Consider the following 17785-nt stretch of genomic DNA (forward strand, 5'->3'; position numbering starts at 1 on the left):
TTAAAATTGATCAAAGAGAATCTAATAACTCCATGAAACATCAAGAAATATTAAAACAAAGTCAAAAGACAAGGGGAAAAAAAGAAGAAAATGTGAGGTATCTCACAGCAAAACAATCAATCTGGAAAACAGAATAAGGAGAGGTATTTTAAGAATCATTGGACTATTTGAAAGCTGTGGGCTCCAAAAGAGCCTGGACGTTATATTTTAAGAAATCACAAATTCTGTAGAACCAGAGGGCAAAGAAGAAAATAAAAAATTCTACCAGTCAACTTCTTTAAAGAAACCCAAAATGAAAACTTCTAGGAACTCCTGAGAAAGAATTCAAATACCAAGAAGTCAAAGCCAGGATCACACAAGATTTAGTCACCACCATAAAGGAGAGGAGAACTCCTTAGGATAAAATATTCCACAAAGCAAAAGATGTAGGCTTATAATCTATAAAAACTTGCCCAGCAAAACTAAGTATGATGCTACAGGGAAAAAACTGAACCTTTAATGAAATAGAGAACTTTCAAGCATTCCTGATGAAAATACCAGAACTGAGTAAAAACTCTGACATACATGCACAGGAGTTAAGAAAAGCATATAAAAGTAACCATGTTCAAGCAATCACAAGGAACTAAACAAAGTTAAAATGCTTATATTCTATATGGCAAGATGATATATGTATCCTCTCAGAACTTTATCAATATCAGGGATGGCAGAGGGAATCTAATTAGACAGAGGGGCTAGAAATGATTACTGTTATGTTCTCATGATCTTAAAAGAAAATGGAAAAGGTACAAAAGTGAAATTCACTGGGAAAGGCAGTAAGTTAGAGGAAGAAAGGTAAAGTTATCTAACATAAATGGAGTGCATAAACAGAAGTCAACAAAATACTGAGGAGATATGGGGGAAGTAGGCAATATGAAGAGGGAAGGATACACAGTTGGATACAGAAACTCTTCACTCAATAAGGTAACAATAGGGAAAGGGACTGAAAAAGAGAGAGGGCAGATTATAGAACAGATTAGTCAGAAAAGAATCTCTAAAAGATAAGGTGGGAGGAAAGAGAAGGAAAAATATAAGATAGTAGGATGGAGGAAAATGTATAGTAACTGAATGGAATGAACTTACTCATTAAAAAAAGAGGATAGCAGAAAACAGAATTCAACAATATGTTGCTTACAAGAAACACATTTTAATCCAAAAAATACAGTTAAAATAAGAGGCTGAAGCAGAATCTATTACACTTCAACTGAAGTAAAAGAAAAGTAGGCACAAGTATAAACTTTGAACAAAACAACAGTAAAAACACAACTACTTAAAAGAGACAAACAAGAAAACTACACTTTGCTACAAGGTACCATAAACACCGAATTAATATCAACAACAAACTGTATGACTCAAAGGCATAGTGCCTGAATTCATGTGTGTGTGTGTGTGTATCTAAATTCTTAGAGGAAAAGTTGAATGAAGTTAAAAGGAGATAAATAATACTGAGAGGCCTCAATTTTTTCTTCAAACCTGGATACAATACATCTAACTAAAAGAATAAGCAAAAAAGATGAAGGATCTGCATATAATTTCAGAAAAATCAGGTATAAAAATCCTCTGGAGTAGACTGAAGGGAAGAGAAAGGAGTATACAATCCCTATATCTCAGCTGTAACATGTATCATCACAAAAACTGGTGACATATTAGGACAAGAAAACCTCATAAACAAAGGTAGAAAAAGCAGAAATTAAATTTTATTTTTTACCCACCACAATACAATAAAAACTACATTCAATAAGAGAACTTTTAAATAAAAATTAATTATTAATTGGAAAGGAAATAATTTACTCTTAAAGAATGGATGGGTCAAAATTCAAATCATAGAAACAATTTCATTTAAGATAATAACAAAAATGAGACAACATTCAAATATTAGGAAAAAATTTGTATTTCTAAACCCTTTCATCAAAAAAAGAAAGAGCAGAACTGGACATGCAACCAAAAATACCTAGAAGCCCAACAAATAAACACCCACAAACATAAAAATCCTGAAAACCAAAGGAGAGATTAACAAAAATGAAAGGAAAAAATCACTGAATTAATAAATAAAACTAGGAGCTCATTGTTTTGGGGGTGGGGTTGGTTGTTTTTTTTTTTGAGAAATTAAAAAAAAACACAAACCCAACAAAACAGAACTGACTCGATTAAAACAAAAAACCAATTGACAATATCAAAAAATTAAAAAGGTGAATTCACAAACAATGAAGAATTAAAACAAATTAGCAAGTATTTCAGCAAACTTTATGCCAACTGACAATCTAAATTAAATAAATTAAATGGCGGCCAAGTGGCTCAGTGAGTAAGAGCACCGGCTCCAGTGTCGGGATGACCTGGATCAAATCCGGGCTCAGATACTCAGCACCACACCCAGAAATAACTGGCCGTGTAACCTTGAGCAAGTTACTTAACCCCGATTGCTCAAAAAAAAAAATAAATTAATTAAATGGACGACAATTTACAAAAATACAAATTGTCCAGATTGACAGAACAGAAAGAGTACCTGAATAATCTTAGAAAAACGAACAGAGGGGCAGCTAGGTGACTCAGTGAATAGAGCACCAGCCCTGGAGTCAGGAGGACCTGAGTTCAAATACGACCTCAGACACTTAACACTTACTAACCATGTGACTTTGGGCAAGTGACCCCAACTGCCCTGCATTCCCCTCTCCAAAAAGAAAGAAAAAGGAACTGAACAAGCCATATATGTATTACCCCACCCAGCCAAAAACTTCAAGACGGATTTACAAATGAATTCTACCCAAACATTTAAAGAACAATTAATTCTAATAATAAACAAACTGAAAAAATACTAAAAAAAAGGGAGGGTGCTACCAAATTCTTTCACAAATAAATATAGTCTTGATACTTGTTCCAGAGAGTCAAAACAGAAAAAGAAAACTAGACCAATAATAACCTTAATGAATATCAATGTAAATTTTTCAAATAAAATGTCACAAAGATTATACACCAAACTGGATCTGTATCAGGAATACAGGGCTGGTTCAATACCAGAAAAATTATAAACATAATTTACCATATTAGTAACAAAAAACAAAAATCATACAATTATATTCAGAGATGCAGAAAAAGTTTTTGACAAGATATATGCCCGTTAAAAACATTAGAAAGTATAGGAATGGGGGGCGGCTACGTGGCGCAGTGAATAGAGCACCGGCCCTGGAGTCAGGAGGACCTGAGTTCAAATCCAGCCTCCGACACTTAACACAAAAACTAGCCATGTGACCTTGGGCAAGTCACTTAACCCCAATTTCCTCCAAAAAGCAAAAATAAATAAATAAATAAAGGGAAGTATAGGAATATACAGTTTTCCTTAAAATGATTAGTAGTATATCTACCACTCAATATTATGCTAGAAACGCTAGCTACAACAATAAGGAAAAAAAGTGACATAAACAGAGGCAAAGAGAAAATAAATTATTTTTATTTCAGACTATATAACTGTTTATTTAGGGAACCCTAGAGCATGAACTAAAAAATTTTGAGAAAATTAACAATTTCAGCAAAGTTGCAGGATATAAAATAAACCCACAAAAATCTTCTACATTTCAGTATATTTCCCTCCCCCCCCACCAAAAAAACCCAGCAGGGCTAAAGAAATTCCATTTTTAAAAAAACTAATGATAATAGAATACTTGAGAGTCTTCCTGTCAAGAAACACAGAGGAATTAAATGAAAATAATTATAAAAGACTATACAAATACAGATCTGCATAACTGGAGAAATACTAACTGCTCATGAGTAGGCTGAGCCAATAATAAAAAATGATAATACTACCTAAATAAATTTATTCACTGTCATGACAATCAAACTACCAAAAGATTACTAATAATGTAATAACTAATAATAATAGCAGCAAAATTTATCTGGAGGAACAAAAAGTCAAAAATATCAAAGGATTTTTTTTTAAGTGAAGAGAAAAGGGGGCCTTGAAGTAACAGATTTTAAACTATACTGCAAAACCCTAAGAGTAAAAAAAAATTGGCACTGGATAAGAAACTGAGAGGTTGATCAGTGGAACAGATTAACTACATAACATACAGCAGAAGTAAACTAGCACAGAAACATTTGATAAATTCAAAAGATCTCGGCTATTGAGACAAGAAGTCACACTTTAACAAAAACCGATGGGAAAACTGGAGAGCAGTCTGGCAGAAACTAGACCAACATCTTATGTCTCATACCAAGACAAAACTCCCAATGGGTATATGATGTAGACAAGACCTGCACAACTTGTGTAACTCTTCAGGCGCAGACAGGCTAGACTAGAAACAGACTGACAATGGTTGGTTGCCGTGGATCATGTGACAAACAGAAGCATTCTCACTGGTAGCCCTATGCCTTTCCCGGGACCACCTGAAATTCTTTGGCAGGTAGCTGGCTGTTGTGTAGGTCTGATTTAGATATAAAAAGTGACATTGTAAACAAATTAGAAGCACACAGAAGAAATTACCTGTTATATCTATGGGTAAGGGAAGAGTTCATGATCAAAAACCAGATAGACTTGGGGCAGCTGGGTGAAGCAGTGAATAGAGCACTGACCCTGGAATCAGAAGGACCTGAGTTCAAATCTTGCCTCAGATACGTCCTAGCCATGTGACCTTGGGCAAGTCACTTAAGCCCAATTGCTCTGCCTTCCCCCCTGCAAAAAAAAAAAAGATACACTCACAGGAGGTAAAATGAACAATTAAAAAGGTTTTTTGCACAAATTGCAACTACAATTAGAAGAGAAGCAGGGAATTGAGGGGAAAAAAGTCTTTGGGGCAAGTTTCTTTAATAAAGATCTCAGATCTAAGACACATAGGGAATTGGTTCAAATTTATAAGAATAAAAGCCATTCCCCAATTGATAAATGGTGAAGTGGTAAGAATAGGCAGTTTTCAGAGGAAGAAATTCAAACTATATATAGTCATGAGAAAAAATGCTCTAAAAAACTAATACTGAAAGAAATGTAAACTGAAGCAACTCTGACAAAAAAAAATGAAAATTACAAATGCTGGAAGGGTTATGGGAAAATAGGTACATTAATGTACTGTTGGTGCATTCATGAACATAACTGGTGGAAATGAACTGGTACAGCCATTACGGAAACAATTTGGAACTACGCCCCAAAAGCTATCAGATAAGACCATAACCTTGCTAGTAGTTCTACACCCTGAAGAGTTAAAATAAAGAGGAAAAGGTTCTAAACATTTATAGTAGCTCTTTTTGTGGTGGCAAAGAATTGGAAACTCAAGGGGTACAAATGGGGAATTGCTGAACAAGTTATGGTATGCATATATGAAAGAGATAGAATATTACTGTGCTGTAAGAAATGATAAAGGGAATGGTTTCAGAGAAACTTGGGAAGACTTGTATGAATGGCTAAAAAGTGAAATGAGTCAAAGCAGGAGTAAATTTATACTGTAAGAATAATGCAAAGACAAAAAATTTGGAAAGCTTATAACTCTGATCGACACAATGACCAACCACAATTCCAAAGAACTCATGATAAAACATGCTATCCAACTCCAGATAGAGAGGTGAAAGATTCAGAGTGCAGACTGAAGCATACTTTATTTTGGATGTGGTTAATGCAGGAATTTGTGTGGATTGACTATAAATGTGAAAAAGTTTTGGTTTTTTTTGCTTTCTCCATGGGGTAAGGGGGAGGTAGGAGAGAGAGAATTTGAAACCGAAAATAAAAATTTAAAAAAGTTGGAGGCATCCATAGTATTTTATAGTACTATGATAAATAAAATGACAATTTATGCAAAGTACTTTATAAACTTTAAAGCATTATATAAATGCCAGCTATTATTTTTGTTAGTCTCAACACCAAAGAAATTCATAAGCTTTCCCCTAAGGAACCAAAGTTAAGCTCTGAAGAGTTAAATGTGGCTCTAGAGGTCATAAGCTAGTTACACCCGACCTCATATGGAAGGGTGAACAAAATCTGGACTGCTAGTTACAATGCTTACCATGATGCCTAGCATTTGAAGCTCTATATTCCCAATAATAATGTATATATAATGATGTGTATGCTCCTTAGGATTTTTGTAATTATTAAGTGCCAGACTTGGCATGAGATTCCCAAGTGAGGTTCTTCTAGCCCTAGCACTGTCTACACTTGGAATTCATATGGAGAATTCAAAAGTAAAGTGGTAACTCTTTAAAGCATAGGCTCCACTGTTCCCTCCGAGGGACAAGCCTCATGACCTCTATGCATAGGTCTCACAAACTCATACAAGTGTGGTAGAAAATCACCTCAGACACTACAACACCTTCCAGGGACTCCTCACCAGGATTACACAAAGAAAACCTAACTCATCAAAAAAAAGTCATGGGGCTCTAAAACAAATAGATGATTTTTTTTTTTTGCCTTTTGGAGGGCAATTGGGGTTAAGTAACTTGCCCAAGATTACAGGGCTAGTTTTTTTGTGTGGGTGTTAAGTGTCTGAGGCCAGAACCAAACTCGGGTCCTCCTGACTCCGGGGCCAGCACTTTACTCACTGCGCCACTTAGCTGCCCCGCCAAATAGATGATTATTAATATATGATTAATAATGATTATAAAATAGAAATAATTTGTCGTAGTCTGAGCTTCAACAGATTAGAGCAAAAAAGTCAAAATCAACACCAAATTAAGAGGGACATTACTAATTACCAACAGCTACCAATTGCCTTCTTTAAACAACAGAAAAGATATCAATAGAGAATAGTTCCCAAAACTCAAATGAGACATGAGAGCCAAAAACAATAATGGCTTAGAGAAATTCACTTGGAAAACATTAGGAAAGATGGAAGATCATAAACAGAACCAGGAATATGCAAATGATTAATTTTGTGATTTCCTCAAATCAGCCCAAGACTGTAGTTTAAACCATATAAATTAAGTGACTTTCTCCAGTCTAATAATTATAAGCATCTAAGGCAGGATTAGAATTCAGGTCATCCAGCCCAGCAGTCTGCACACACTGAATTGTGAAGCCTCATAAACAGCAGAGTAGTAGAGGCAAAAATAATTCTTGGGATGAAAATCACAAGCCGCTAAGAACACTTATGAGAAAACTAGAAGAACAAATTGAAGAAAAATGGAAGAAATTTGCAATCATTTTTATAATGAACCATTTTCATTATCTATTTCAATGGAATAACTATGTACTCTAATACCTTAGTCATTGATATGCTATATAAGGAAGACAAATGTCATTTAGTAAAAACAAAGGTAAGTAAACCAACTTTAATGGACTAAGTACAGAAACCATATGAGAGACAACAACTGTATTAAGATTTAAGGATTGCTGTTTTTTTTTTGGAGGGAGGAAGGCAGGGCAATTGGGGTTGAATGACTTGCCCAAGGTCACATGTCTAGTAAGTGTTAAGTGTCGGAGACTCCAGAGCTGGTACTCTATTCACTGAGCCACCTAGCCGCCCCCAGGATTGATTTTTAAAATAGCAGTAAGAAAGAAACCAAACAAGTGAAATCAATGATGTGATATCACTACTGAAAAATGTTATTTATTCCTAAAGTGAAGGCATGACAATGTTACTCCCTACTGAATAAACACTAATGGTTCCACATTATTTCTAAAGTTAGCTACAGGGTCTTACTTAGCGTTTAAAGTCCTTCCCAAACTGTGCCTAACTAAACTTATAAATATATTACTTTTTTCACTCTACATCAAGCCAAAGTGGCCTGGGAATAATTTAAGATAAGACAAAATTCCTTAAAATGAATCAGAAAGGACTGTTCAATGATCCTTTGACAAAATCAAGGAAAGCATAAAATAGGAAAATATATGTTCACCCAAGGTCTACATTCCTATCATGAAGGACTGTCCTCAATGAAGTCCAAATGAACAAAGTATTCCCTCATAGAAAGTAATGCTCTCCAGATATTCTGTTCAAAAAATTACATCAAGTAATAATTATAATCAAGCCCTAGAAAACTATAGGACCTCATCAATGAAATTAATGACTACTCAAAAAAGATCTATCAACTTCTACATGAAAAAATAAATGAAAAATACCTACTGCCCAAACAAGCAGCTGGTTGGGGGGAATCCATGAATTAATCCAACAGTGCACCTATCTGCCAATGGAACAAACTGAGTAAAGAAATGAATAGGAGGAAAACAGCTGAGCAAGTTAGATTGCATGGGAAACCACAGCATGGACATTATTTAATAATACCAAGCTACTCTCCCAAAATAAAAATCAGTCATCTAGTGATTTTTCAAGCTGTGTGGCTGAGTTCTACAAGAGAGAAAGAATAGAAATAGAAGAATACCAAGGACTGAGCACTGGACAATGTCCTTAGGGAATAAGAAAATATAATAAAGGAAACAGAAGTAGTTGGAGACATAGGTAAAGAACTAGGAAAGTATGATGACACAAAGAACAAGGAGAAATTTTGAAACTTCTCTTCAAAACAATTTAGTAGTTTACATATTTAACATTTATATTCAAATGTCTGTATATCCTCAAGTTTATCATCTTTATTTTTATCTTAGATTGTAGAACAGGATAGCATGTCTAAGTTTCTCTTTATGTGATTCCTGGTACATTTGTAAATAGGTATTTAATAAAAATTTTTATTAAAATTCTCAAGGTTCTTAGGCTAAAACCTAGGGATGATAGAATATCAAATAATCAAACCACAAAGGTAACAAATGCTGATGCAAATGCACATTACTTAACTCCCTACATCTACATTCTCCCAAGTTTGCTCTCTTGCCTCCCAAATTATCATACCTTATTTCTTGAAATGTTTCTTCTACTTGGAAAATAAAACTAATTGATGTGAAAGTGAATATATATTTTTAAGTGACTATTTAATACTCCTCCTCTCAAAACTACCATTTCTTAGTCTCCCAAATGCTAATAAAAAAACCCACAAGGCTCAGAAACAACCTAAAAATAGCCCCAATTTTAGACCCAAAGCCCACTAGATGTACCTGTCTGAAGAAATAACTTCTTTTCAGTAGATAACCCTGAGTCTTAATAATGGCTTTATATATTTTAACATCACAGTATGTCATATGCAGACCAAAGCTCAACTAAACTCAGGTGCCAGGTCATTTTTTTGTTGCCAGTTTCATCCCAAACTATGAAAGCAACAGAAGCAATTTTGTTCTTCCTGCCTACAGCCAGACAGCATTTACTATGTTAGCAACCTGAAAAGATAAAGCCCCCAATCTGGCTAATTGCTTCAAGTAGGAGCAACATTACATTTCTTGGGTACTAGAGGGGCTTGAGTTTTGCTCCCTAAAGAAATGGGCCATTGGCAACCAAGGCTACATTCCAGTTCATATAGAGCCCAGAAAGTACTTTTTTTTAATATGTTAAGTGGTATTTTGCATTTCTTTTTTTTTGTACTTTGTTTTTTATTAATTTGTTTGTTTCCTTTTAGTTTACAGGATTCAATTCCACTATTCCTTGAATTTCACATTTTGTCCCCCCCTCCCCTCCCCCCCATGTCGGCTTATAGTCAAGTATAGGATCTGTAAATACTTTCACATTATACATTGGTCAGGTTATAAGGACGGATTGTACCAGCTGGAATGAAAAATGGTAAAGAGGACATAAAACCAAATAAGAGAACGAAAAAGATCAGGTATTTTGCTTCCACCTGGATATAAACTTAGTTCTTTCTCTGGATGCAGTATTTCTCTCCATCATGAGTCTTTTGGGATTGACTTATATCACTGCATTGCTGAGAAGAGTCCAGTCTATCAAAGTTGGTCATCACACATACATTGTGTCTGTAATTGTGTACAAATTTCTCCTGGTTCTACTCTTCTCACTCAGCATCAGTTCTTTTAAGCCTCTCCAGGTAAATATGAAGACTGCCTGCTCCTCGTTTCTTATAGCACAATAGTATTCCATAACATGCATATACCACAACTTGTTCAGCCATTACCCAATTGATGGGCACCCCCTTAATTTCCAATTCTTTGCCACCACAAAAAGAGCTGCTATAAACATTTTTGTACATATGGGTCTTTCTCCCATTTCTATGATCTCTTTGGGATATAACCCTAGGAGTGGTATTGCTGGATCAAAGGGTATGATTATAGCCCTTTGGGCATAATTCCAGATTGCTCTCCAGAAAGGCTGGATCAGTTCACAACTCCACCAACAATGCATTAGTGTTCCAGTTTGCCCACATCCTCTCCAGCATTTGTCATTTTCCTGTTTTGTCATCTTAGCCAATCTGACTGGTGAGATGGGGTACCTCAGAGTTGTTTTGATTTGCGTTTCTCTAATCAATAGAAAGTACTTTTTCTACATGTGCTCAAGCCCCCTCTTTGAGCCATTCCAAATTATTGTTGCAGGATATTAGGAACAAAATTTGGAGTCCCCAGCTGTGTGGGTGGGAACCAATTCTGTAAAGTAATATGTTGTGTTCTCATTCTCCCTTTTGTTTTAAAACCAAGCTAAACCCCACCACCTTTCCAGCTTTTGAATTTGGGGGCTAGCTCGCAGATCCAAAATAAATTTGCCAAGTTCTCTAGAAACACCCTTAAACGTGCCAATCAATAAGCATTACTTATTATGTATGGTTCAGTCATTTGTACTTCAGTAAACATTAAATGGCATAGTGGATAGAGCACCAGGCCTGGAGTCAGGAAGAATTTATCTTCCTGAGTTCAAACCTCGTCTCAGACACTTACTAGCTGTATGACCCTAGACAAGTTACTTAACCCTGTTTTCCTCAGCTTCCTCATCTGTAAAATGAACTGGAAAAGAAAATGGCAAACCAGTCCAGTATCTTTGCTAAGAAATGGGGTCACAAAAAGTCAGACATGACTGAAAATACACACAGACTACCTCAAATGTAATATTAAAGCACTTTATATACTTTAAAATGTCATGTCAGTTACCAACATTTCTTGCTTAGAAATTTTAAATTATTCGAACCTCTTCCAATAAAGTTTTGCTCCAATGTCTCTTCCTGTAGGTGGTAAGACCTCTAGAAGGTTGTATGCTATGAAGTACAAGTACTAGATGATAATACCAAGATGAAAGGTCATCAAATTCTCCCTGCCACACGACTTTCTATCTTTAGCTTTAGGACTGACCTAGCTAAATTCAGAGAAATTCATCAATAAAAGGTTGGCCACTAAGTGATGAATTCTTTTGACCACAGCAGCTAATCAAATTGTCCACAGAGCTATCTTCAAAAGTAGAGACAATAATGTGCTACCTAAAAAAAAAATACTATCTAAAAAGGAATCCACACCTAGGAAATGTGCTTCCTATATAAAAAGAATGAACAAACTCATCTTTTCCAATACTGAAACAGTATTATTAGAACCTAATTCATTAAGTTTAAACTTCTGAATAATTTTTTTTCCTTGCAAAGAAGCCATACTCTTAAAAGAGAGAAGAGACAGGAGACTGGAATATTAAATTTCCATCATCATCAAATTAAACTAGACTAGATGACCTGTTTGTCCTTTATTCTTGAAAAGGGCCACGACATCAGAGAGGTGATGAAATGACATGCAGTAAATTTTAAGTGAGGGTGGGCTGTACAAAGCCACCAGCCTGGGTGGTGATCTGGGTCCAGATATAGATCAGGATGACTGGAGATGGTGCTGGACACAGGATGGCCTTTTCAAGCTAAGGTCTTTAATAGATCTCAGTTTGACCGAGGCAGTGCCCATTCTGTGATTGACTTAATTTTTTTTAAAAATGAGGCAAATAATGGCCTCAAAAAAAATAGATCTGGGAGGGGAAAATCCTCAGGGTTTCTGGCCAAAATGTAAACGTTTGTTGTTTACATTCATTCTGGGCCAATCACGACACAAACAGTGACCAAGAAGGGCTTGGTCTAGGACCAGAGCGATTTGGGGTTAAGGCTGGTGATGACCTCCTAGAACCCTTTCGATTGCAAATCATGTGATTCCAATCTGATTTTCCTAACAATTCAATTTCCTAATACCTAATATTAAGGTGACTTGCTAGGCCTCTAGGGATACAGAGATTTAAAATGAAACACTCCCTGCTCTCCCTGAAGGAGCTTACTAAATTATTGTATTTGGATACACTGATAAACACATGCAACACCATTTGGGGAGAAATATGGTACCCACAAGAGGGGATGGGGAACAGGAATATGCTTCTCCCAGGAAATGCCCCGAGCTGTGCCTTTGAAGGCTCACTTCGTACACCGGGGCCAGGTCTATGGAGGCAGAGTCTCGCAGGGCTGTGAGACGAGATATGTCTCTGGGTCTACCAACAAGAAGGACTCCCACTGCTAACGGTCTGGTGGATGGGGGCGAGAAAGGAGGACGGAACTATTGGAAGATAGACCTGGAATTAAGCAAAACCGCGTCCCAGACCAGAGGTTTTGGGAAATAAATGCGCTCGGCCCTTGAAAGGAGTAGAGGGTGCAGCAAGAGAAGGGAGGTAGGTCGCCCACCAGCATCCTTCCGAGCTGCACCACAGAAAAGCCCTGGAGGGATGCCGCAGCTAAAGAGGTTTCCCTCCCCACCTCCCATCCCGCCCAAGTACCTTCATGGGGTCCGCGAGATAGAGCTTCTCGGCCGCGCGGCTGAATTCCTCCCAAGTCTGGTACTGTGGCATAATGGGGCCGGGTCGGCACAGATAAGAGAAGGCCGGGCCGTAATAGCCAACACCACCGAAAACTCAATGATTCCCTCACAGACCATCCACGGCAAGATGGCGACGCCACCTCTCACTATTGGCCCGTACCATTGGACGGTGATGGAATAGGTTGGTCCAATCAAAAGGCATTATGTAAGAGGGGGCGGGTAGATGGTCACGTGATGATATGCTGTATGACGTGTAGTTCGAAGAATTGCCGCAGAGGAGGGAGGAAGTAGATAGAGGGAAAAAGAAGCGTTCTCTCTTATTGGCCAGGAGCTGTTGAAAGTAATGTGCCATTTCCTGATTGGTTCTGTCGTAAACCTTGGTGACAGGGGACGGACTTGCGGGTTCCTCGCTTTGAAGTGCAGCCACAAGTAGCAGAGAGAGAAGGGTGAGACAGAGAAACTGCTCTATTTGGTCATTGCGTGTTTTTTAAGCACTTGCTAGTTCTCCCAGTACTGTAGTGAAAAAAGAAAAGAGAACTTCTTTCTCTAATGAAGCGGTTCCCCAACTTTTTGGTTTCAGGATCCCATTACGCTCTTAAAATTATTGAGGCCCCCAGAGCTTTTGTTTATGTGAGTTATAGCTATCATTATTTACTGTGTTAGAGATTAAAATTTAAATATTAATTTAAAAGTAATAATAAACCCGTTGTATGTTAAATAACACTTTGATTTTTAACATATTTTTACTTCGTTAAACATTTCCCAATTATACTTTTTGAAAATGTTTAACATTCATTTTTTTTAAACTTTGAGTTCTAAATTCTCTCCCTCCCTTCCCCAGGCAATATATCGATTATACATGTGAAGTCATGCAAAATACCATAAGTGTTGCAAAAGAAAACACACACACAAAATGGAAAAGCATGCTTCAGTTTACATTGAGAACGTCAATTCTTTACTCTGGAAGTAGATCGCATTTTTCGACATGGGTCCTTTGGAATAGTCATGGATCATGCTATTGATCAGAATAGTTACTGAAGATTGAGAAGATAAATTCTCTCCATCAACGTTCTTGGTATTGTTAAGTGGCTCAGTATTAGAAACTGAGATAGATAGATTTTAAATGAGTGGAAATAACATTAAAGAAAATTATTACAATCTGCTTGCTGTTGTACCCTGTGAAACTTCACCATCTGACTTGGAGCTGAAACCTCATATATCTTTTGTCTCCCTTTATTAGACTGTGACCTCCTTGAGAGCGGGGACTATCTTGCTTTTCTATTTGTTTCTCTGAATGTTTTGCAAATTTTGTTGTTGTTCAGTCATTTCAGTTGTGTCCTATTTTTTGTGACCCCATTTGGGGTTTTCTTGGCAAAGGTACTAGAGTGGTTTGCCATTTCCTTCTCCAACTCATTTTACAGATGAGGAAGGAAACTGAGGCAAACAGGGTTAAATGACTTGCCCAGGGTCGCACAACTAGGAAGTATCTGAGCCTGGATTTTAATTCAGGTCTTCCTTCCTCCAGGCTCCTCCTGGCTGCCCCATTTTATACATGGTAAGTTAAGGCTTAATAAATACGTTTTCATTCATTCTAATCCAAGCTACTCTTCCCATTTGTTTTCTTACTGTGTTTACAAACCTACTAGCTGGGGACAGAGAGACTTTGGTAGAAACTCCCTAATTTCCTCTGTAGCTGTTGCCTAGCCTTCCTGTGCCCCTAAATCTGTTGTGTACCATTATCTTGGGATTTTATTGGTATATAAGATGATATGTTGGCAAGATAAGTTCACGTTTCCCTCAAGAAAATTTAATGGCAATTATCAGCACATTAGGGGGCAGCTAGGTGATGAAGTAGATTGAGTGCAGGGCCTGGAGTCAGAAAGACCCGAGTTCAAATTTAGCCTCAGACACTGTGTGACTTCAGGCAAGTCACTTAACCCTGGTTGCCTTTATTTCCTTGTCTGTAAAATGAGCTGAAGAAGGAAATGGCAAACCTCTCCAGTATCTTTGGCAAGAAAACCCCAAATGGGGTCACAAAGAATCAAACAGGAGTAAACAATCAATATATGACTATTAAAAGAAACTTCCTAGCTCACTACAAATAAACCAGGCTAATACAAGAAAGATTAGCTAGGTAATAAACATACACATTTACCAAAAATAATTCCTTCATAATGAAATGTCATTCTTAACAATAAACCTAAAAATATAAGGCACAAAATTATTACTGAAAAAAGATGACAATGGATTAGCATAATACCTGTCATCCGCACAATGAGGGCTGCCTAGAAGCAAGATCACATGGACTTTCTAACTTCTAACAGAGAAAAAATAGAAAGAAGAAAGATACTTCTGATTGTTCTGTTCATACCAAACCCCCCACCCCACCCCCAAGGGTAGCCTTCTAACCTCTGTGAGCAAAGGAGGAACCCTAAATAGAAAGCCTATTCAGGCTGCTACTGCCTCATGTATGAGCAGAAATGAAGAGAAAAAGTAAGGTAAAGAGGAAATACTCCAGAAACCTTCATGAAATCTCACAATCAAGCTGGGTCCTATTCTTTTAGAGAAACTTCTCAGCTCCTCTCTGCCAAGGGTGAAGCAGTACCTCTCTACCTTGGAAAATCTGCCAGTAGAATGAGCCATTTTGGAATGAGAGGAGACTGACTCCCATTTTTAAAAAGTTACATGCCCTAATTCTGTCTACCTTTATTACTAGGGATACCAAAATATTGAATCAAGATAAGCCTAGCCCATTTTACAATGGAAAATCATCCTCTCAATCCCATAACCAACATGGAGCAATGAAGTATTTGATCCAGGGTACCAGTATTCAAAGAGATCATGCTTTTTCTCCACAGCAGTTGCATCAGGTTGCATAATGCTAGTGGAGAACCTAAGACATGAAGGTCTACTAGGGAGAGAAAGCATGCTCTACCAGATGTCAGTGCCTTGGAAAAGAAAATAAGATTTCCCCACTCAGATCAGGACTAAAACTCACAAAGGTTCTAGAGGAGTTGTGCCTTTCTCTCTAGACCTACCTTTTCCTAATGGTGCTACTATACCTGAGGCAGACTACCTACCTGACATTTACCCCAGGTACCTACATCATATAGGACAACAGGGATTAGTAGCAACATACATACCAGCCTCGATGTATCTTCAGGGCTCTGTCTCATCCACCTCCTCTGAATTTGCTCCAGGTGTTAGAATTCTTAAGTACAGCTAATTACCATGTGACCCAATTCAGAAACATTCTTGTACTGGTGGAAGCTATGTGAGAGAAAAAGGATGCTTCCTCCCTATTCAAAAAGCTGGAAAGTATTTGTGGTCAAACCTGACACCACCAAAAATGATGGGAAGTTGAGGTCTTGCTAGAAGGAAACCAAAAGTTTTCTCTCCGAGATAACGGCTTTTTCATTGTTAATTTGTTTATTAGTTAAACTCCCTTAGGAAACAGTTATTATTTATATTGTCTGTTCTTTTAATCACTTCCCATTTTTCTGTATCTATAGAATAGATAGATAATGGACTTTTGACTTAATTGATTTAGGAAGCTCCCAGATATGGTGACTCCTTGTAAAAAAGAAGGTTCACCACCTCCTCTGCAATTTACCGTATAATCTTACAGAGTTGCCTGGAGCACTAAGAAGTTAAAAGACTTTCCCAGTGGGGGCATACAGCTCTCTGTCGGAGATCAAAATTGAACTCAAGTCTTTCTGGCTCCAAGGCTATCTACTATGCAAATTTACCTTTTATGCAGTGTGAATGACTTGTTTAAATAGGTTCAATTGGAATTTCTAAAATTGTATACCATATTTTCTAATTTTTGTTCTAATTTTATATCAACTTTGATCTTTGCTTTAACAAGTCAGATGTTATCTGACTGTATATAAGTAGCTAATTCAGAAATTATTCCCACATCACTGTAACCTATTATTTCCTGTCTATTAAAATATACTCTTTCATTTTGGGGGATGTTGCCCCGTGACCTCTTGCTCTATTTCGAAATGACATATAGACATGAAGATTCAATGCAGACATTTGACCTTTTTTTTTTTCCTAAGCCTGAACCATATTTTCCAACATATCTTCTACCATCTTGCTCTATGCCTACCTTTGCATTAAAATTACCCTTTAAACTATGTTTTGAATTAATGTAGAGAGTGTTACTGACTTCTCTATTTCTTCATATTCCATAATGGATGTTGGCACATAAGTAGCAATTATCATCATGGTGGTCTTTTTACAAATGTTCATCATGATCCAGATCCTCCCTCTACTGCCATTACTCAGTAATTGAGGTTTATTCAATCCATATTTATTATCTTCTGATCCCCTGGACATTCTACTGATCCCTTGAACACTCTCTTTTCTTGATGAATCCTCAATCTCCTCTCTTTTGTGGCTAAACTTTTAGAGAAAGACATCTACAGCTGGTGTCTCCACTTTTCTCTCTCTTTTAAACCATCTGGCTTCCAATATCATTCACTGTTCAAAGTGAGTAAATAAATGATCAAGTAAAATGAATAGAATTTGTTATATGCTTGGCACTATGCTACACACCGAAGACAATGTTGTCCCTGCCCTCAAGGAGCACATATTCAAGGATGGAAATAACATGAAATCAATCAATAAACATTTATTAAGTATCTACTATGTGCCAGGCACCATGCTAAGTGCTGGGGAAAAAAAAAGGTGAGAGACAAGCCCTTGCCCTCAAGGAGCTTGCAGTCTAACGGGAGAGACAACATGCAAACAAATATAAACAAAGCAAACCATATACATGATTAATGGTGTTTGTCCTTCGTTTTGGGAGAGCACCAATTGCATCTCAGGGTGATGTCTTGACTTACTTGTGAATTGGATTTAAGTGAGGCAGAATTGCACAAAGTCATCAGCCTATCTATCTCTTCCAGAGTTATCCAAGTCCAATGGCAAGGCAAAAATCAAGACAACTGACAATGGCTCAAGATACAGTGGATGACCTTGGTGTCTTCAATGTCTAACCAAGCTCTAAGCATTCCACAGTGCCTGCTTCAGTTGTCTTCATGGTTGTTGGAAAAAAAAAATGTTCTCATATGCCCATTTGGCTGGGGGGGGCATTTTCACATGCTTGGGGTAGACAATTTGCTGATGTGTTTGAGGCCTGGTTTAGCCCAGGGATGTGGCCAAGGCACATGTTAT

The 17785-nt window shown here is 37.2% G+C and overlaps 1 protein-coding gene and 1 long non-coding RNA gene across 2 annotated transcripts in view; one reads left to right on the top strand and one right to left on the bottom strand.

Annotated features, from left to right (window-relative positions):
- The window catches only part of SRP9 (signal recognition particle 9), a 28250-nt gene extending 15487 nt beyond the window's left edge, over window positions 1–12763 (bottom strand). Inside the window, exon 1 of the mRNA XM_069062573.1 lies at window positions 12561–12763. Within this exon, the coding sequence (XP_068918674.1) occupies window positions 12561–12632 (72 nt within the window). The 5' untranslated portion in view covers window positions 12633–12763. The remainder of the gene's footprint in view (window positions 1–12560) is intronic.
- Window positions 12764–12864: 101 nt separating this feature from the next.
- LOC138141748 (uncharacterized) lies at window positions 12865–13759 on the top strand. The gene is made up of 2 exons (XR_011163244.1): window positions 12865–13047; window positions 13443–13759. It is a non-coding gene; the product is annotated as an uncharacterized lncRNA (long non-coding RNA).
- The last annotated feature ends 4026 nt before the right edge of the window (window positions 13760–17785 follow it).

The sequence above is a fragment of the Petaurus breviceps genome, unplaced genomic scaffold, assembly GCF_028583685.1.
Source record: "Petaurus breviceps papuanus isolate PSGF00001 unplaced genomic scaffold, PetGlider_PUasm1.0 90466, whole genome shotgun sequence".
Classification (NCBI taxonomy): Eukaryota; Metazoa; Chordata; class Mammalia; order Diprotodontia; family Petauridae; genus Petaurus; species Petaurus breviceps.